The 22500-nt window shown below is 42.6% G+C and overlaps 1 protein-coding gene across 1 annotated transcript in view; it reads left to right on the top strand.

Annotated features, from left to right (window-relative positions):
* The window catches only part of LOC311048692 (uncharacterized protein), a gene marked incomplete at its 3' end in the record, with an annotated part of 174773 nt that overhangs the window by 6774 nt on the left and 145499 nt on the right, over window positions 1-22500 (top strand). Inside the window, exon 2 of the mRNA XM_084061954.1 lies at window positions 15877-15925. Within this exon, the coding sequence (XP_083918080.1) occupies window positions 15896-15925 (30 nt within the window). The 5' untranslated portion in view covers window positions 15877-15895. The remainder of the gene's footprint in view (window positions 1-15876; window positions 15926-22500) is intronic.

Here is a 22500-nt window from a genome sequence, read left to right as displayed (position 1 = left end):
AAATTATTTGGAGGCGCTGCCCACACGTTTAGCTGTGTTGCTCATTCCACAAATGCACAATCCTTACAAGCTGTACCTCGTTGTAAAGGTGACTAATCAATGATAAAAATGATATAAAACACAATACCAATTGGTATTATTAAAGGGGAGATATAATTGACCCAGTTTTTGAGCAGTTTATACCTCGGTTATATCAGGGAAACTCTGATTTCTAAGTTCTAAGACAGGGTGATGCAACTTTGATGATGGAGAAGGTCCCTATATTTCCACACTCCCTCCAGAGGGACACATTGTATATACTGTCAGGCAGACACCTCTTGTCTCCGTATTTCGCTTTTTTCATTATGTTCACTCTATGTCACACAAAAGTAGCAAAAGTAGCAGATCTACAAGCTCAAAACGCGTCGCAGTGCGACGTGTTTTGAGCTTGTAGATCTGCTACTTTTGAATTGGAATCCAGATATTTTTTGAATCCTGAAAAGTAACTTTTTTATTTAATTTCAAATGCATTTAGTTATACTTATGTTAACTTTATGAACTTAAATACAAATACATTGGACATATAAAAGACGATATAATGTTAATACTAGTCATTGAGCCACTAATATAGACTGAAGTCATTAAAGCGGGTCGTGTTTGCATGTTTAGAATCATAACGGCTGAAATCAATAATATATCACTATTCTGATATTAACCTGCGGCCCTCATTAAGTGAAGGTGGGGGCCCTCATTAAGTGAAGGTAGGGGCCCTCATTAAGTGAAGGTAGGGGCCCTCATTAAGTGAAGGTGGGGGCCCTCATTAAGTGAAGGTGGGGCCCTCATTAAGTGAAGGTGGGGCCCTCATTAAGTGAAGGTGGGGGCCGCGTGGGGCACCCGGGCCGCCAGTTGCCCATGTACCTGTATGTTCTAAGAACACTACAAGCAGACCTGGAGGAGAAGGAACAGGCAGGCTATAGCTGGATAGGACAGGTTCATGAACATAAGCCAATACGACCGGCAACAACACAATATCCTGCAGTATATCTATGTCATTTACAGTAATCAATTATGCTGCCTTCAGGTGATGTTACACTACTGTTTTATATAGATGTATTACAACCCACACTGATCCCAGTACAGCCTAACAACACCTGGTTATAATATAGAACCAACCCACACTGATCCCAGTACAGCCTAACAACACCTTGTTATAATATAGAACCAACCTACACTGATCCCAGTACAGCCTAACAACACCTGGTTATAATATAGAACCAACCTACACTGATCCCAGTACAGCCTAACACAACACCTGGTTATAATATAGAACCAACCTACACTGATCCCAGTACAGCCTAACAACACCTTGTTATAATATAGAACCAACCTACACTGATCCCAGTACAGTACACAGCCTGGTTATAGAACATGGGTCTTCAACAGGGGGTCCGGGACCCCTAGGTGGTCCTTAGATTTACAATAGGAGGGCCACCAAACGTTTGTGTGAAAGGATTTATTTTATTTTGCATTAAAGGAGGAGTTCACCCAAAAAAAAAATTCTATCAATTACACACCCCATGAAGCCTTGATTTCCTGGATTTATTTTTGTTTTTGTGGCATTCCTAAGACAATAATTTGATGACCGTGTGTATTTCCGGTAGGAGACACAAATAATCTACTTTGTGTCTCCTACCGGATACATTGGCCGGTAGGAGACGGGAATCAAATGATTAGCTTAGCAATGCGACAAAAACAAAAAATAATCCATGGATTCAAGGCTTCATAGGGTGTGCAATTGACCTTTAACCACTTGAACTCTAGCATCCTTATTCTGAGGGGAACATTTGCCGAAAATAGCAGATCTACAAGCTCCCTATTTTCGGCAAAGAGATTTGTGTACAGGGAAAAAAGAGTGAACCAAGTACAGAGCCAAACAGAAGTTTACTAAGTACTAAGTTGAAGGTTTAAGTCGTACATTTCTGACAATCAACATATTAATAGAAAATATAATGTGTAAACAAACAAACATCATGAATTTACACATCACTGATGATAGTTCTGTCAAATAAGTCTATGAAGTTATCTATGAAATCTATGAAAGAGTTTAATCTGCAATATGTTACACAATATGTAGTGGGGGGGGGGGGACCTAAGGGGTCCTTGGCCTGAAAAACGTTGAAGACCCCTGGTTTAGAACTATACACTGATCCCATAACATCCTAACAAGACAGAACCAATGTCCAATGTCTAAACACCAGGTTAGAACAGTAATCACTACCACCCCCCCCCCCCCACACACACACACACACACACACACACAGACATACGCACGCATACACACACACACACGCACGCACGCATACACACACGCACGCATACACACACGCACGCACGCACGCACGCACGCACGCATACGTGCGTGCGTCGAACGCTGCGTTCATGTGTGTTGCTACAAGCTAGGCTAACTTTACTATTATTGGGTTGGGTTTGGCTAATGCTAGAGTTACAGGTACGTTAAAGACAGCTGACATTGAAACATACGTTGACCAATTCCACTCACATTCTCCACACAATTCCTGGGGGGGGGGGGGGGGACGGAGGGGCGGGATTATATCCATCACATTAGCCAGTTCCCTGTTCTTTAGTTCAATAAAGCTTAAATATGTTCCGTTATATTGTCGCTTGATAACGTTGGATCATGTTGACAACACTTCAGCCACAATTCGGCGACAGATGCCGAGTTGAAACTGTGTTTTGTAACTTTTGTAGCTGCTAGGAGCTGTGTGTGTGTGTGTGTGTGTGTGTGTGTGTGTGTGTGTGTGTGTGTTATAATGGTGGTATTAGGGCATGTGTGTTTGTGTGTGCCTCGACGGAGTGGGGCGGTAAAGTATCTGCATGCCGGTTTTGGTGGGCCGTGTGTGTGTGTGTGTGCGCGCACCACTGCACACACAGATAGCAGCAGCTGTTTGTTTGGTCGAAATGGAATATAAGAACGCTCGTCCCAAAGTCTAGTCCGGCGGCGTCGCTCCGCGAAACAAATGGGGGCGAGTGTGATTTGGGGCGAGCGTTCCGGCTACCACGTTCCGGTGACGCTTCTCGTCAAACTTGTGGAAATAATATGAACTAGAAAATGTGCTCCTCGGAGCACAAGTCTCCGCCAGCAGACTTGTGTTGGGAATGTTGGGAATGTTCTAATTCTTATGTTCTAATTAGAACATGTTACTGTGTCATAGTAACATGACACAAGTGTCCTATCCGTGTCCTATCCGTCTGTTTTATCCAAACCTTAGTTGGATAAAACTGGTATCCCCACCTGGAGTTACTGTGTCTGTCCTATCCGTCCTGTCTGTATAAGTGTCCTATTCGTCCTGTCTATGTAAGTGTCCTATCTGTCCTGTCTGTATAAGTGTCCTATCCGTCCTGTCTGTGTAAGCGTCCTATCCGTCCTGTCTGTGTAAGTGTCCTATCCGTCCTGTCTGTGTAAGTGTCCTATCTGTCCTGTCTGTGTAAGTGTCCTATCTGTCCTGTCTGTGTAAGTGTCCTATCCAATTGTTACAGTATCCGCCATTTCTCAGCCATTTAGTGATTATTCCTGTCTTACCTCACTTTGAAAGAGGCTAAGACTCTTTCAAAGTGACACATGTATTTATAGCCCGTTATATGTCACTAGCCAATCAGATCACACTATTTCACCGTATTGTCAAGTGTCACGTGAGGCTCGACCAATGTTTGCTTGGCTGACGGAAAGTGAAAACAAACTCTCCTGGCGGAGACAACTAGAAAATGTGCTCTTCGGAGCACAAGTCTCCGCCAGCAAATATTGGAATTTATTCCAATATTTGCTCAAGATTGGAACTTTGATGATAGTGTGTACGTCAGATGGCACATTGACTGCATTACCGTGGACATAATGTATTGCTCCGCCATTTCTCAGCCATTTCGTGATTACTCCTGTCTTACCTCAATTTGAAAGAGACACAGACTCTTTCAAAGTGACACATCTATTTATAGGCCGCTATACGTCATGCGTCTCACTAGCCAATCAGAGCACACTCTTTCAACGTATTGTCACGTGTCACGTGAGGCTTGACCAATGTTAGCTTGGCCGAGGGGGGGGGGGGGGACGGAAAGTGAAAACATAGTCTCCTGGCGGAGACAATAATATTATGGGGATATAATATTAGCTACATAATATATTGGAAATTACAAAAATAGATATAATAGCAGATGTCTTTACTGTAATATGGGCGGCTGTTTGTATTTATCAAAAACATTCCTGAGCCGTGAGCATGCATTGACACAGTGTGTGTGTGTGTGTGTGTGTGTGAGCCGTGAGCATGCATTGACACATTGCATCATTTTCACCAGACATTTAACGTCTCAGCGCTACAAATTCTAGGCTCGGTGCCCCGCTGCCGGAAACCCTGGCCAGGGGCCCCCAGGGACCCCCAGGGACTCCCATACCAGATCTGTGTTGTTGAAAATGTTTCAAAAAAATATTCAAAATGTTTCGCTGGGTTTTGTTTGACAAGCTTTGAATTTGTTTGACAAGCTTGTACATCAGCTATTTTAATGAAAACATCCCATGCCTATAGGTTTAAAGTGCTCATGTGGCCTATAGTCACTTCTTTTATTGGCCTTGTTTTCATAGACCTCGTTGCTTATTGAGAGGCCTGAATGCAGGGTGTGAAATGCTCTCTTTTCACTAGAGAGGCCTGAATGCAGGGTGTGAAATGCTCTCTTTTCACTAGAGAGGCCTGAATGCAGGGTGTGAAATGCTCTCTGTTCACTAGAGAGTCCTGAATGCAGGGTGTGAAATGCTCTCTTTTCACTAGAGAGGCCTGAATGCAGGGTGTGAAATGCTCTCTTTTAACTAGAGAGGCCTGAATGCGGGGTGTGAAATTCTCTCTTTTCACTAGAGAGGCCTGAATGCAGGTGTGAAATGCTCTCTTTTCACTAGAGAGGCCTGAATGCAGGGTGTGAAATGCTCTCTTTTCACTAGAGCCACGGTTCTCAAAGTGGGGTCCGCGGGTCCGCGACGCATAGCCAGGGGGTCCGCGAAATAATTAACAGATTTAAAAAAAATAAAAAAAAGTTTTGATAAAAAAATATTTTTTTGATTATTTATTTATTTTTTATGGGTGTGTGATATGAAATGTGAGCTTACCATAATCACAGTAATCCTTAATCATATTCCATCATATTCAAGGGCTTTTGCAGAGAAATGAGACAGACTGCACTCACTTTCAAATTACCGGTAGAGCACTGCAGAGGGCAGGTGTGTGTGTGTGTGTGTCTGTTTCCAGCTGACGCTCGTTGACGCTCGTTAGCGTTATAGGCATCTGAGGCAATTATGCTTTTGCACTGTCAAATAGGCCAACATCTAATCAAAGATTAGTGGGACTCATTCAAATGACCACCAGTGAGTCCCAGGACTAATTTAATTGAAAACCACATTAGATATTTACTAGATATTACATTGATTTTATAGCTATTTTATCTGATTAAATATGTGATGTTGTTACCTGACAATTAGTTGACTTTTGGTGAAAAGATATGGTACCGCATATATCGGTATCGGTTGATATTGGAATCGGAAATTAAGAGTTGGACAATATCGGAATATCGGTTATTGGTAAAAAAAAAAAAAAAAAGTCAATATCCAATATCCCTAACAATGAGTTTATTATTATTTTCAAATTGAAGAACCTACTAAAAGTCACCAGACTGGTCATTTTACATGTCTGTTTTTATTAGGACTAAAGAAAGGTTCATTTTCTGAAGTCTGAACCATTAAGATCAGTTACTTGAAAACTGTGCTGTAGGTTTTGCACAAAACAATTTGAATAAAATGACTATTGGCACATGATTCATATAGTAGTAGTGGTTTCTGGTTATGACTATGAAATGGGTCTGAATGATTTCGATTGACACGTTTTTTAATACAAATAGTTCCAATGGCATCTGAATGTACACATGTGGTTGTAAGTATATGCTTATCGGTGCCGCGAGGGTGAGGGGGTACCTGGAAAAAATTCTCCCCTCCAAGGGGTACCTGGGCCAAAAAAGTTTGAGAACCCCTGCACTAGAGGCCTGAATGCAGGGTGTGAAATGCTCTCTGTTCACTAGGGAGGCCTGAATGCAGGGTGTGAAATGCTCTCTGTTCACTAGAGAGGCCTGAATGCAGGGTGTGAAATGCTCTCTGTTCACTAGAGAGGCCTGAATGCAGGGTGTGAAATTCTCTCTTTTCACTAGAGAGGCCTGAATGCAGGGTGTGAAATGCTCTCTGTTCACTAGAGAGGCCTGAATGCAGGGTGTGAAATTCTCTCTTTTCACTAGAGAGGCCTGAATGCAGGGTGTGAAATGCTCTCTGTTCACTAGAGAGGCCTGAATGCAGGGTGTGAAATGCTCTCTGTTCACTAGAGAGGCCTGAATGCAGGGTGTGAAATGCTCTCTGTTCACAAGAGAGGCCTGAATGCAGGGTGTGAAATGCTCTCTTTTCACTAGAGAGGCCTGAATGCGGGGTGTGAAATGCTCTCTTTTCACTAGAGAGGCCTGAATGCAGGGTGTGAAATGCTCTCTTTTCACTAGAGAGGCCTGAATGCAGGGTGTGAAATGCTCTCTGTTCACTAGAGAGTCCTGAATGCAGGGTGTGAAATGCTCTCTTTTCACTAGAGAGGCCTGAATGCAGGGTGTGAAATGCTCTCTTTTAACTAGAGAGGCCTGAATGCGGGGTGTGAAATTCTCTCTTTTCACTAGAGAGGCCTGAATGCAGGTGTGAAATGCTCTCTTTTCACTAGAGAGGCCTGAATGCAGGGTGTGAAATGCTCTCTTTTCACTAGAGCCACGGTTCTCAAAGTGGGGTCCGCGGGTCCGCGACGCATAGCCAGGGGGTCCGCGAAATAATTAACAGATTTAAAAAAAATAAAAAAAAGTTTTGATAAAAAAATATTTTTTTGATTATTTATTTATTTTTTATGGGTGTGTGATATGAAATGTGAGCTTACCATAATCACAGTAATCCTTAATCATATTCCATCATATTCAAGGGCTTTTGCAGAGAAATGAGACAGACTGCACTCACTTTCAAATTACCGGTAGAGCACTGCAGAGGGCAGGTGTGTGTGTGTGTGTGTCTGTTTCCAGCTGACGCTCGTTGACGCTCGTTAGCGTTATAGGCATCTGAGGCAATTATGCTTTTGCACTGTCAAATAGGCCAACATCTAATCAAAGATTAGTGGGACTCATTCAAATGACCACCAGTGAGTCCCAGGACTAATTTAATTGAAAACCACATTAGATATTTACTAGATATTACATTGATTTTATAGCTATTTTATCTGATTAAATATGTGATGTTGTTACCTGACAATTAGTTGACTTTTGGTGAAAAGATATGGTACCGCATATATCGGTATCGGTTGATATTGGAATCGGAAATTAAGAGTTGGACAATATCGGAATATCGGTTATTGGTAAAAAAAAAAAAAAAAAGTCAATATCCAATATCCCTAACAATGAGTTTATTATTATTTTCAAATTGAAGAACCTACTAAAAGTCACCAGACTGGTCATTTTACATGTCTGTTTTTATTAGGACTAAAGAAAGGTTCATTTTCTGAAGTCTGAACCATTAAGATCAGTTACTTGAAAACTGTGCTGTAGGTTTTGCACAAAACAATTTGAATAAAATGACTATTGGCACATGATTCATATAGTAGTAGTGGTTTCTGGTTATGACTATGAAATGGGTCTGAATGATTTCGATTGACACGTTTTTTAATACAAATAGTTCCAATGGCATCTGAATGTACACATGTGGTTGTAAGTATATGCTTATCGGTGCCGCGAGGGTGAGGGGGTACCTGGAAAAAATTCTCCCCTCCAAGGGGTACCTGGGCCAAAAAAGTTTGAGAACCCCTGCACTAGAGGCCTGAATGCAGGGTGTGAAATGCTCTCTGTTCACTAGGGAGGCCTGAATGCAGGGTGTGAAATGCTCTCTGTTCACTAGAGAGGCCTGAATGCAGGGTGTGAAATGCTCTCTGTTCACTAGAGAGGCCTGAATGCAGGGTGTGAAATTCTCTCTTTTCACTAGAGAGGCCTGAATGCAGGGTGTGAAATGCTCTCTGTTCACTAGAGAGGCCTGAATGCAGGGTGTGAAATTCTCTCTTTTCACTAGAGAGGCCTGAATGCAGGGTGTGAAATGCTCTCTGTTCACTAGAGAGGCCTGAATGCAGGGTGTGAAATGCTCTCTGTTCACTAGAGAGGCCTGAATGCAGGGTGTGAAATGCTCTCTGTTCACAAGAGAGGCCTGAATGCAGGGTGTGAAATGCTCTCTTTTCACTAGAGAGGCCTGAATGCGGGGTGTGAAATGCTCTCTTTTCACTAGAGAGGCCTGAATGCAGGGTGTGAAATTCTCTCTTTTCACTAGAGGCCTGAATGCAGGGTGTGAAATGCTCTCTTTTCACTAGAGAGGCCTGAATGCAGGGTGTGAAATGCTCTCTTTTCACCAGAGAGGCCTGAATGCAGGGTGTGAGATTCTCTCTTTTCACTAGAGAGGCCTGAATGCAGGGTGTGAAATGCTCTCTTTTCACTAGAGAGGCCTGAATGCAGGGTGTGAAATGCTCTCTTTTCACTAGAGAGGCCTGAATGCAGGGTGTGAAATGCTCTCTTTTCACTAGAGACCTGAATGCAGGGTGTGAAATGCTCTCTTTTCACTAGAGAGGCCTGAATGCAGGGTGTGAAATGCTCTCTTTTCACTAGAGAGGCCTGAATGCAGGGTGTGAAATGCTCTCTTTTCACTAGAGAGGCCTGAATGCAGGGTGTGTGTAAAGTGCTTTGGATAAAAGCTTTATAAATGCACCATTTACCATTCACTATGATCGACTATACCAGTGTTTCCCAAACAGTTTTATGGGTAGAGAGTAAATATCTCTTTTTTCATTTAGAATATTTATTTTAAAATAAAGAAACATCACAATTTGCCATAAAAAAAACAATGATTTATTTAATAAATTCGAAAAGAATTTCATAAATGGAAAAAAATATAGAAGTAGTGAAAATAGAAGTTCTACAAGCTCAAAGATATGGACAACGTTACGCCATTGGTTTCTATAGGCCGTGTAAAGAATATGGACAACGGTACGCCATTGGTTTCTATAGGCCGTAAATGAAGCCTATTCTTCAGCGATCGGGTCTTCACTCGGTAGAACCAGTAGAAACCCTACTTTATCATTCATTTTGAAATGAATAATTTACTAAACGCATATCATGATGAATTAAAGAAGAGAAACTGTAAACCAGCGTAAACAAAGGTTTACCAAGGTAATAAAATCAAGTGTAAAATTGGCCCAAAACCTCATTGACTTCTATTGAGATTATAAGGTATTGAAAACGGTAGAAGGTGAAATAGCGTCATCTGCTGGGCCATTAATAGGAACAGCAGGCTGAAAGAGAAGGGGGTTTGCCCCTAAGGTTGCGTTACGATGCGTTTGTGAGCTTGTCAATCGGCTCCTGTGGATCTCTAATATCTCTGACGTCATGGGACCGGCCTGTGACGTAAGTCATCTATGACGTCAGTCGATATGACACATCTATGACAAATGACAACAGCGTTTCAGCGTAATAATCAGTCCATGCCTTTGACTTCCATTAGAACATTAAAACAGGTGAGAGGAGGCATCTGCTCGTCCATTCATGTTAATATTTATTCAACACTATCTTCAGGGGATTATTATTAGTATTATTAATATAATATTAGTTTAACCCCTTTTCAAAGATTCAAAAAAGCTTCACAAAGGCTTTGACACCATGACACCATTGGTGTTGAAATACTTGGCCGGCTCCCTGATGCACCGATCGGCTCAGATCCAGATAGGTGGGTTGTTCACTCTAAACTGGCCCTCACCAAAGTGGACCGGCATTCCCAGATACCTGTCAACACTGGCCCTGGTGCCCAGATACCTGTCAACACTGGCCCTGGTGCCCAGATACCTGTCAACACTGGCCCTGGTGCCCAGATACCTGTCAACACTGGCCCCGGTGCCCAGATACCTGTCAACACTGGCCCCGGTGCCCAGATACCAGTCAACACTGGCCCTGGTGCCCAGATACCTGTCAACACTGGCCCTGGTGCCCAGATACCAGTCAACACTGGCCCTGGTGCCCAGATACCAGTCAACACTGGCCCTGGTGCCCAGATACCAGTCAACACTGGCCCTGGTGCCCAGATACCAGTCAACACTGGCCCTGGTGCCCAGATACCTGTCAACACTGGCCCTGGTGCCCAGATACCAGTCAACACTGGCCCTGGTGCCCAGATACCTGTCAACACTGGCCCTGGTGCCCAGATACCTGTCAACACTGGCCCTGGTGCCCAGATACCAGTCAACACTGGCCCTGGTGCCCAGATACCAGTCAACACTGGCCCTGGTGCCCAGATACCTGTCAACACTGGCCCTGGTGCCCAGATACCAGTCAACACTGGCCCTGGTGCCCAGATACCTGTCAACACTGGCCCTGGTGCCCAGCAGACTGCTGGCGGTGCAGGCTCCTCACAGAACCTCCTATACCCAGGGTAGGACATCTCTACTGGGCCAGTGTCAACACCTGACCTCCTATACCCAGGGTAGGACATCTCTACTGGGCCAGTGTCAACACCTGACCTCCTATACCCAGGGTAGGACATCTCTACTGGGCCAGTGTCAACACCTGACCTCCTATACCCAGGGTAGGACATCTCTACTGGGCCAGTGTCAACACCTGACCTCCTATACCCAGGGTAGGACATCTCTACTGGGCCAGTGTCAACACCTGGCCTCCTATACCCAGGGTAGGACATCTCTACTGGGCCAGTGTCAACACCTGGCCTCCTATACCCAGGGTAGGACATCTCTACTGGGCCAGTGTCAACACCTGGTCTCCTATACCCAGGGTAGGACATCTCTACTGGGCCAGTGTCAACACCTGGCCTCCTATACCCAGGGTAGGACATCTCTACTGGGCCAGTGTCAACACCTGGCCTGCATGCAGCCTTCAGCGGGGATGAAAACCAAGTCGGCGCTGAAGAAGCGCTGCAAAGACTGTTTCATTGTACGACGGCGCGGACGTCTGTTTGTGATCTGCAAGACCAACCCAAGACACAAGCAGAGGCAGGGATAACACTGGTGTTAGGGTGTCATTGATAACACTGTATGGTGTTAGGGTGTCATTGATAACACTGTGTGGTGTTAGGGTATCATTGATAACACTGTGTGGTGTTAGGGTATCATTGATAACACTGTGTGGTGTTAGGGTGTCATTGATAACACTGTGTGGTGTTAGGGTATCATTGATAATACTGGGTGATGTTAGGGTGTCATTGATAACACTGTGTGGTGTTAGGGTGTCATTGATAACACTGTGTGGTGTTAGGGTATCATTGATAACACTGTGTGGTGTTAGGGTATCATTGATAACACTGTGTGGTGTTAGGGTGTCATTGATAACACTGTGTGGTGTTAGGGTATCATTGATAACACTGTGTGATGTTAGGGTGTCATTGATAACACTGTGTGGTGTTAGGGTGTCATTGATAATACTGGGTGATGTTAGGGTGTCATTGATAACACTGTGTGGTGTTAGGGTGTCATTGATAACACTGTGTGGTGTTAGGGTATCATTGATAACACTGTGTGGTGTTAGGGTATCATTGATAACACTGTGTGGTGTTAGGGTATCATTGATAACACTGTGTGATGTTAGGGTATCATTGATAACACTGTGTGGTGTTAGGGTGTCATTGATAACACTGTGTGGTGTTAGGGTGTCATTGATAACACTGTGTGATGTTAGGGTGTCATTGATAACACTGTGTGGTGTTAGGGTGTCATTGATAACACTGTGTGGTGTTAGGGTGTCATTGATAACACTGTGTGGTGTTAGGGTGTCATTGATAACACTGTGTGGTGTTAGGGTGTCATTGATAACACTGTGTGATGTTGGGGTGTCATTGATAACACTGTGTGGTGTTGGGGTGTCATTAACTCTTTAACTGCCATAGTAATAGTGTAATATTGTCACCCCACTGCCAGAGAAAAACTGAACCTTTGAAAAATCATGGAATATTCTCTGTGACCTCCGTCTTCACAGAGATCGCCTCATTACACACATGGGGGTCCGGTAGAATCAGAAAAAGAAAATGGTCCGTTCCTTCCAGAGCTATGGCGTTTTTTTTTGCCTTTGATATCATTGAAAGGCAAGAGACTAGACTAGAGCGACATAAGGTACATTTCTCACCTTGAAAACAATTAAATGCAGACAAACATGTCCTGCTATGTGTCTGAATGGGAAAACATTATTTCTTTATTTTTGCTTTTGGTCAAAATAAGAACATTAATTTGCATTAAGATTTGTTTGTTAAAAAATCCATGTTTTAAAATGGTACATTTAATAACTGATCTCAATATGGACCCATGATTTGCCATACTCATGCAGCTCTATAACAGTGACAGCCATGACAACAACGGTACAAATAAAAAATGCAAATTAATGATATAGGCTACAGTAGTATTCTTCGTCATTTTGTAATCACTTTAGGCCTTTTGTTGCATAGTTAGGGCATCGATATTATAGCCATATCATGATATTAGACTGGATATCGTCTGTGATTTTGGATATTGTACTGATTAGTACTCGAATACACAAAATTAAGTACTTGTAGTCGGCCTGAAAAAGTTAGTTAGAAAATTGGTAAAACCGGTATCTATAGGTCAGACTTAAAAAATAAACGGTAAACGGTATCGGCCAAGGATTTGTCCTGTGATGTGACAGGGACACATCTCTAGTAGAACTCTAGTAGAATGAACTCCCCACGGGTGTGTCCCTGCCCACTCTATATTTATCAGTATATATAATATACATTATCTGATGTCAGGACAGCAGTCACTGGCCATCTTTCGCCACAGGCTGAAAACCCACCTCTTCAGGAAACACTACCCTGACCCTTCCTACTTGTTGTCAATTATTTGTACAAGCTCTTGTTTGATTGGATCTTGTTTATTTGATACATATTTGTTTTATCTCTTCATTTGATTGTCCTATGTGTCTCATCAGTTTAATACAGTAGGTATCTGATATATATCACTTTTACCTTAGCGCTAGGTATACTCTTAGTTGCTTGTTTTAGAAGAGAATGCACTTCAGACTTCTGGTGATTAGTAGTTTAGTTCCCTACCTATGTTGAATGTACTTATTGTAAGTCGCTTTGGATAAAAGCGTCTGCTAAATGACTGTAATGTAATGTACTTGGTCTGTTCTTTTTCCTGTGATGTGACAATAAAGAAGACTAGAGGTTGGGGCCGCTACGTGGCCCTCACGTCTAGAGTTCATGTGCCACGGCCGATGTGACAGATATGCCCATATATGGAGATCTGTGTGTCTGTCAGTCCTTGTCCCTTTTATTCCCATATATGGAATCCCTTATGTCATCAGTATATGCCCAATTGCCCATATATGGGCATGCTGATATAACTATTCATAGGGTGGACAATATGGCAAAAATATATCACAATTATTTGAGGTAAAATCACGATCCACGATCAAATTAATTTTTAATGTTGGTTTTCAGGATTATAATTATTTTATTATGATTATTAATAAAATATATGATGATTCATTATATGTATATGATCATTAATATTATTATTATAATATATATATATATATATATATATATATATATATATATATACAGAGATGCTCGTAGGCCTGCGTCCTGCGTCGCTGACGCACCATATTGCGAAAGGACGCATTCATGACAACTCTAGTGCGTCCATGGGACGCAGCTCCGATTAGCTCCGATAATATATAATATTTGTCAGCTGTGATCTACATGGACTCTCTCGGTTAGGCACCGTTGGTGGAGAAGTATAACTCTCCGGTTAGACACCGTTGTACTGGAGAAGTATAACTCGGTTAAACGGCGTTGTGTGGCAGAAGCAGCAGCACAGCCCCTCGCTGTTAGTCTACGCTACACACAGAGAGAGAGAGAGAGAGAGAGACGGCATGAGGACCTGCTCTTAAACGTGTTAAAACGTCTTGGATAGACCACTGTCTGGAATAATAACTGATCATCATACATACAGGTCTACTACTAATCTTTGTTGCTGTTGTCATCTTAAATTGACCAGCCAAAGTAAAATCCCCGATTTTAGAGTGTTCTCCCACTTGCTTGGAGATCAGAGTGAGTGGTGGATTAACGCATGTTGCCAATCAGCTGTGTAACATTAGCAGGTTAACGATGGCTCGTTGATCCTATGCATTTGACCCTGATTTGACCACAAAGGCAAACAAAAGCACTAATTAATGGCAGCTGTAAGTAACCGGTTGTCTATCGTCTGTGTCTTGTGTATGTTTAATAGGCAACTGGATGTTTTCTGTAGCTTAGAGATATCATAACAATTAATTCCCTGAAGAGGGTAGACCCTCTCCCTCATGCTAAACTTAAAGTGACTTATAAGGTTCCACTTCTCCTCAAAAAGACAACTTTATTTTCCTTTCTCAATGACAAGCCTAATAGTATTATTGCATGTTGACTATGTGCAATAACTGCAAGCCAATGTTCATAGGCATTGTCAGTATTTGTCTTCATTATTTCTTGAATTCCTATTTCTTTATTTGCCAATACTTCCACTGTAAGCCAGTGTTTTCAGTCTACACAATAAATAGTAAAAATAAATTCTACATTCATAAATAATACAAAATAAAATAATAATAATGATTAAAAGGTTCTATGATTAAATGTATTCTATTGGTCAAAGGTATGTTAAATCCACCTGTTGCCCACTACTAGTATTTCTTACCATAAGGTGTGCTAATACTACAGAATCATATACATTTGAAAAAATATATTTATGATTTTTTAATATATGTATATATATCGGTATCGGTCTTGAAAAGCAGGAACGGGTCGCACTGATCTAGATCTGCTATTTTCACAATATGTATCTGTGGAACTGAATCAAACTAAATTAAGTGCCTCAACTCCTAATTCCTCAGGGTGGGGGGTCCCCAGTTAAAATATGATTATTTTGGGGGGTCGCTGCCTGAAAAGGTTGAGATCCACTGCATCAGGATATAATGTACACAGTCACACACGCATAGAAGATATGGAGATTGGAGATCAAAGAAAACGATAGGGGGGGGGACGTGTAATTGGGGACCCATAAAATGTCCCTGGGACCCATCTAAAAGACCACCCTTGCATCCCAGGACCCATTACATTGAAAACCTAGCAACATCACTGTATATATATATATATATATATATATATACATTAAACACTAAAGCTCATTCAACTTTCTCAAAGTTGGATAACGGATGCATGGACACACTCGATCCCCTGTGTGTGTGTGTGTGTGTGTGTGTGTGTGTGTGTGTGTGTGTGTGTGTGTGTGTGTGTGTGTGTGTGTGTGTGTGTGTGTGTGTGTGTGTGTGTGTGTGTGTGTGTGTGTGTGTGTGTGTGTGTGTGTGTGAGAGAATGGGTTAATGTAAAGCACAATCTATGTTAGATTTAGATTAAAGCGCTATATTAATACACCATTTACCATTTATGAGCCATTTGTAGCAAGTTGTGAGAGAATTGCACAACTGCTTCAATTAGGTTGCAAAATGATAAACCTTTTGATGAGACGATAAAGCAGATTCACAGTTAAGAAGGTGATGAACTTTCCTCTAACCTCTTCTCTTCTCTTCTCTTCTCTTCTCTTCTCTTCTCTTCTCTTCTCTTCTCTTCTCTTCTCTTCTCTTCTCTTCTCTTCTCTTCTCTTCTCTTCTCTTCTCTTCTCTTCTCTTCTCTTCTCTTCTCCCCTCCCCTCCCCTCCTCTCCTCTCCTCTCCTCTTCTCTTCTCTTCTCTACAGATGCAGTGAAATATAGAAGATGAAAATACACAAGAAGGACAAGCAGCAGGTTTGTACACACACACACACACACACACACACACACACACACACACACACACACACACACACACACACACACACACACATGCAATGAACAAGGGTCTTGCTCATACACATGAAAGTAGACTCTTCACTTCTAATGGATCATTTTATTTTATTTTTGCTGATAATGGACAGAGTAGGGCTATAGTTAAATGTGAATCTCTTTCTGCTATAAATATGCATAATATTTATAACATTTATTTTTGCACTTAAGACGTGTTCTGACCATGTCTTAGTGGTTAACCCTTAAGACGTGTTCTGACCATGTCTTAGTGGTTAACCCTTAAGACGTGTTCTGACCATGTCTTAGTGGTTTACCCTTAAGATGTGTTCTGACCATGTCTTAGTGGTTTACCCTTAAGATGTGTTCTGACCATGTCTTAGTGGTTAACCCTTAAGATGTGTTCTGACCATGTCTTAGTGGTTAACCCTTAAGATGTGTTCTGACCATGTCTTAGTGGTTAACCCTTAAGACGTGTTCTGACCATGTCTTAGTGGTTTACCCTTAAGATGTGTTCTGACCATGTCTTAGTGGTTAACCCTTAAGATGTGTTCTGACCATGTCTTAGTGGTTTACCCTTAAGACGTGTTCTGACCATGTCTTAGTGGTTAACCCTTAAGACGTGTTCTGACCATGTCTTAGTGGTTTACCCTTAAGATGTGTTCTGACCATGTCTTAGTGGTTAACCCTTAAGATGTGTTCTGACCATGTCTTAGTGGTTAACCCTTAAGATGTGTTCTGACCATGTCTTAGTGGTTAACCCTTAAGACGTGTTCTGACCATGTCTTAGTGGTTTACCCTTAAGACGTGTTCTGACCATGTCTTAGTGGTTAACCCTTAAGACGTGTTCTGACCATGTCTTAGTGGTTTACCCTTAAGACGTGTTCTGACCATGTCTTAGTGGTTAACCCTTAAGATGTGTTCTGACCATGTCTTAGTGGTTTACCCTTAAGATGTGTTCTGACCATGTCTTAGTGGTTAACCCTTAAGATGTGTTCTGACCATGTCTTAGTGGTTAACCCTTAAGACGTGTTCTGACCATGTCTTAGTGGTTAACCCTTAAGACGTGTTCTGACCATGTCTTAGTGGTTAACCCTTAAGACGTGTTCTGACCATGTCTTAGTGGTTAACCCTTAAGACGTGTTCTGACCATGTCTTAGTGGTTAACCCTTAAGATGTGTTCTGACCATGTCTTAGTGGTTAACCCTTAAGACGTGTTCTGACCATGTCTTAGTGGTTAACCCTTAAGACGTGTTCTGACCATGTCTTAGTGGTTAACCCTTAAGACGTGTTCTGACCATGTCTTAGTGGTTAACCCTTAAGATGTGTTCTGACCATGTCTTAGTGGTTTACCCTTAAGATGTGTTCTGACCATGTCTTAGTGGTTTACCCTTAAGACGTGTTCTGACCATGTCTTAGTGGTTTACCCTTAAGACGTGTTCTGACCATGTCTTAGTGGTTTACCCTTAAGATGTGTTCTGACCATGTCTTAGTGGTTTACCCTTAAGACGTGTTCTGACCATGTCTTAGTGGTTTACCCTTAAGACGTGTTCTGACCATGTCTTAGTGGTTTACCCTTAAGATGTGTTCTGACCATGTCTTAGTGGTTTACCCTTAAGATGTGTTCTGACCATGTCTTAGTGGTTTACCCTTAAGATGTGTTCTGACCATGTCTTAGTGGTTAACCCTTAAGATGTGTTCTGACCATGTCTTAGTGGTTTACCCTTAAGACGTGTTCTGACCATGTCTTAGTGGTTTACCCTTAAGATGTGTTCTGACCATGTCTTAGTGGTTCACCCTTAAGACGTGTTCTGACCATGTCTTAGTGGTTAACCCTTAAGATGTGTTCTGACCATGTCTTAGTGGTTTAAGTCCTATGTCATACCATGCGCGTCAATCCCGGGGGGGACGGGGGGGTTTTGTCCCCCCCCCAGCTTCAGATTGCACCCCCCCAGACCCCCCCCAAGTAATTTAGGATAATTAAAAAATACTTTTTAAATTTAAGTTAATAGAATCCGAACCCGCTTTTGAAATCATGACATGCACTAATAAAAACTAATTTACCCCCCCCCCCCGTGTAAATCCCAAAATGGTTTGGTCAGCAGTCCGCATTCCTCCTCATTGCACGTTACAGGAAAACACTCGCCCCAAAACACACTCGCCCCTATTTTTTTTCGCCGGCCGAGGCCGCTGGATATACCCGGGGCGAGTGTGTTTTGGGGCGATGCGTTTTTGTCTATCGGCCTGCCGCAGCATGCAACATCCAACATGTGGTTTTTCACCGGTTTGTTTACAAGTCGAATTTGGGAAAAGAGCTCAACAACACAATGAGAGGATACAAGAGCTATCTGTGCTAGTTGCAAAGTGTGCCGATTTAAGCAAGTATTTTAAAACGGTGAAAGCTACCGAGGAAAAAGAAACAGAGTGATACCGTCCCCCGCCGACTCAAACTAACGACCACGGGAATTTATCATCACATCCAAGGATTCGTAGTGTATATATACACTACGAATTAATTATAAACAAACAACCTCCTGGTGCTTCCAAGTTGGGGGGTAGTTTTACCAAAACCAAAGGTATTGAAGAGGAGGATTTGGAGAATGTTACGGTCATCAGAGATCAAAGGATTTAGCAGCTGCCAATGAAGTGCGGCTGCATCAGTGATGAGTAAGTTTACTAAGTTAATATAAAGCAAACTTCATGTTCTGAACAAAACTCACACGTCTCTGTGCCAAACCTTCTATTCGTTATACTTTACAGTAGCTGTTGATAATCGTAGATGGTTGATGCTCAATTCCTCTGCTCTGCTCATTATTTGAAACAGCCAGTGGTGGGTAAAATAAAATGTATATTACTCCTACTTGGCAGTTGGCTCGACGCCTGTGTTTTGCCTTGAGGTGATCAGGGCTACTCATCCCCAAGTCATTTAGAATAATAAAAAATGAATGTTAAAATAGTATTTTGATATTAAATCCCGCACAAGCAGAGCAATGTCCCGAAAATTCAAAGATTTTTATTTGATAATAAATCGGTAAAATCAGGCAAAAATAAGAATGAAATAACATAACCCTACCCTAACCCTAATCTTAACCCTAAAACCGAAATAAAGAAACCAAAAACTGGGAAAAAAACGAACCCAATCCGCCCAGAACCGCGCAAAAAAATCAAGCGCGCGCGCGGGGGAGGTCCTCATGCGCGCGCAGCGCGCGTGCATGAGGACCGTGTGGACCCCCCCAGCCTCGAGACAGATTGACGCCACTGGGTCATACATAGGACTTATTTCACTTATGAAGAATATAAAAAGATGAAGTATGGAGATCAAGGTTATGTAAGTGAAAACCATCAACCCTACATGTACACACTGTGTGTGTGTGTGTGTGTGTGTGTGTGTGTGTGTGTGTGTGTGTGTGTGTGTGTGTGTGTGTGTGTGTGTGTGTGTGTGTGTGTGTGTGTGTGTGTGTGTAAACATCAGCAAAAAACACTCCTCACCAAAGTGTGACGGCTCGTCACCATACACACACACACACACACACACACACACACACACACACACACACACACACACACACACACACACACACACTGATTGGTTGGCAGGGATTTATCAGGGCCGTTGCCATAGAAACAGGCTCTCTGTAGCTAAAGCTGCTGAGAGAACGTAAACACACCGTCACCATGGTAACCCTGTCTGTCTGTCTGTCTGTCTGTCTGTCTGTCTGTCTGATCTTGAAAATAGACCAGAGAGAGAGACACATCCATGACACAGAGCCAAGGACCCCCGTTTGCAGGAACACTAACCCCCCCACTAACCCTACCCCCCCACTAACCCTACCCCCCCACTAACCCTAACCCCCACCCTAACACTAACCCCCCCACTAACCCTACCCCCCCACTAACCCTACCCCCCCACTAACCCTACCCCCCCCACTAACCCTACCCCCCCCACTAACCGTAACCCTAACCCCCCCCCACTAACCCTAACCCACAAAAGATTTGTGTTTAAATTATTTTTCAGCTTTTGTTGAAAATCTTTCCGGCTGCGTGGGGGCGTGGTCTACATTGTAACTTTCCCCTCCCAGTTCTCACTACAACAACATTAACAAACATTGTAACTTTCCCCTCCCAGTTCTCACTACAACAACATTAACAAACACATAGCACATTGGCCAGTGTTGCCATGTCTGCTTATTATAAGCGGCTGGTTTCTAAAATGTAGTTGATATTTGGCCTTGTTTCCAAATGTTTTGATTGTTGTTTAAACCAGTGGTTCTCAAACATGTTCATGTACTTTTCCACGGACCCTCATCTGTGCACTGCGCGCCAACATATTTGCCAGGGAGACCCTACCAAAAATGTGTTGTTAAAATGTTTAAAAAATATTCCACATTTTGCACTTTTTTCCCCTCAAGATTTTTTGGGAAAATAGCAGATCTACAAGCTCACAATGCGTCACAATGCATCACATCGTTACGCGTTGTGAGCTTGTGAATCGGCAATTTTCAAATAGCCCATGTCTAGGTTTAAAGTGCTCTTGGCCAAGGTATTTTCATTTGGGCGTGTTTTCATATACCCGGTTGCTTATTTCTCTCACAAGATCTGGCAACACTGAATGCTGAAGAATGATGAATGTTACGTTCCGACTTTTTTGTCTACCTTTGGATCACAAAACACGACATCAAAGACATGTTCTTTCTTGGACCACGTGAAATCTGCCTCTGTTGAACCAGTACAGTTGGACCTGTAGGCCTACCCATTGCAAGTTTGCGGAAATAATATGAACTAGAAAATGTGCTCCTCGGAGCACAAGTGTCCGCAAGTTTGCTATATCTACCAGGATGTAAACAGTCCCATCATCACCGTGTCTTTGTTGCGCCAGCAAGGTGAAACTATTAGTCTTGGCTGCTGTTGTATTGTGTTCTGTATTGATTTGATTGTATCTTATAGTAAACTAAATATATCATGTATAAATTAGCATAGTAACACTAAACGTGTGTGTGCGCGCGTGTGCATGCATCATATTTTTTTCAACATTCTTAGTTGCATGCGCACCGAAAATAGCAGACCTACAAGCTCACAAAGTGTTGAGTCCGCGACGCGTTGTGAGCTTGTAGATCTGCTATTTTCGGGACCGACGGCGTCATGTACTCAGTAGCTCTGAAACATGTCAGTCATGGCGGAGCTTCAACCTGGTGTTTGCACTTTCTACATGTACAGACCGTACATCTACATAAACGTTCAGATTTCAAATATAAAGTCCTGACCTCATGCCACGGATGTTACAATTTGAATCGGGTGGGTCTAAGTACCAGTATCTTCCGTATTATTTAATAAAAATAATTTTAATCCAATCGGTGGCCATTTTCTCCTTATGCTTTCAATTACGCGACCCTATCGGTTGGGATGTGTATTGCACTCTGATAAATTATACATCTATGAGAAAATGGCCACCGTTCGGATTTAAATGTTTTTTTATTGAACAATATGGAAGATACGGGTACTTAGACCCATCCTATTCCAATTGTAACATCTGTGGCCACGGGGTAAGAATTTCATATTTAAAATATGAACGTTTATGTAGATGAAAGGGCTGTGAATGAAGAAAGTGCCAACACCAGGTTGAAGTTCCGCCATGACGGTCATGTTCCAAAAGATTTCCGAGGCTACAGTCATAGTCAACAATAACAAACGTTCCGTTCACGCCACGGCTCCACGAGCTAGTTTAGTCTACCCGAGGGATACAACATGAGATTATAGTGATAGTGGCAACTTTACAGCATGTTTACTTACTCGAGAGACAAGCGTCCACCGTCCACGGTCCGTGTACATTCTGTCAGTTCCACTAAGAAACATCCCCGACGGGTTGTTGCTCCTCACTGCCCGCCTTAGCTGCGTGTGGGTCCGGGTACTAAAGTATAACTCTGATATGTTTGCACACGCCGTGATAGTACATGTGAGGTGGCTGATGGGAGTGGCCGAGTGGGGAAAGAAGGTTGAACGAGATGTTACGGCGACACCTTCGGGCACCGTCCTTTAAGCTATGGGGGTTGGTTTGGATTTGAACTACACCTGTAGTCACCTGCAGTCATGTAGTGAGAAACCTACGGAAGATGTCATTTGACGCTGTGGGTAATTCTCACGGATAAAAAAATCTAAAAACACAGATACAACACAAAATCACACCCTGTGTGAAGGAAGCGGCGCCTTTGATGAGCCCCGTGCTCAAACATACATACTGTTTGTCATCAATATGTGTTTATAACCCAGCCACGTGTCACGTGAAGCTTGACCAATCACTTTGGACGGACATACACCCGGACACACACACGGACAAAGTCAGATATAGAGCGGCTGGCGCCGCTAAAAAACACACCAGGATCATGTTTATGGGTCCTAGACTTCATAAAAATAGGATTTGTAATCAAAATCGGCGAAGTGTCCCTTTAAATAAATACTGTTATTGTAAACACTAATGTCATGTTTCTCTCTCTCTCTCTCTCTCTCTCTCTGTCTCTCTATGTCTCTCTCTCTCTCTCTCTCTC

This window comes from Gymnoscopelus microlampas (genome assembly GCF_963454915.1).
Source record: "Gymnoscopelus microlampas genome assembly, chromosome: 7".
NCBI classification, from domain to species: Eukaryota; Metazoa; Chordata; class Actinopteri; order Myctophiformes; family Myctophidae; genus Gymnoscopelus; species Gymnoscopelus microlampas.
The sequence above is the reverse complement of the archived record's forward strand: the minus strand, read 5'-3'. Positions and strand labels throughout refer to the sequence as shown.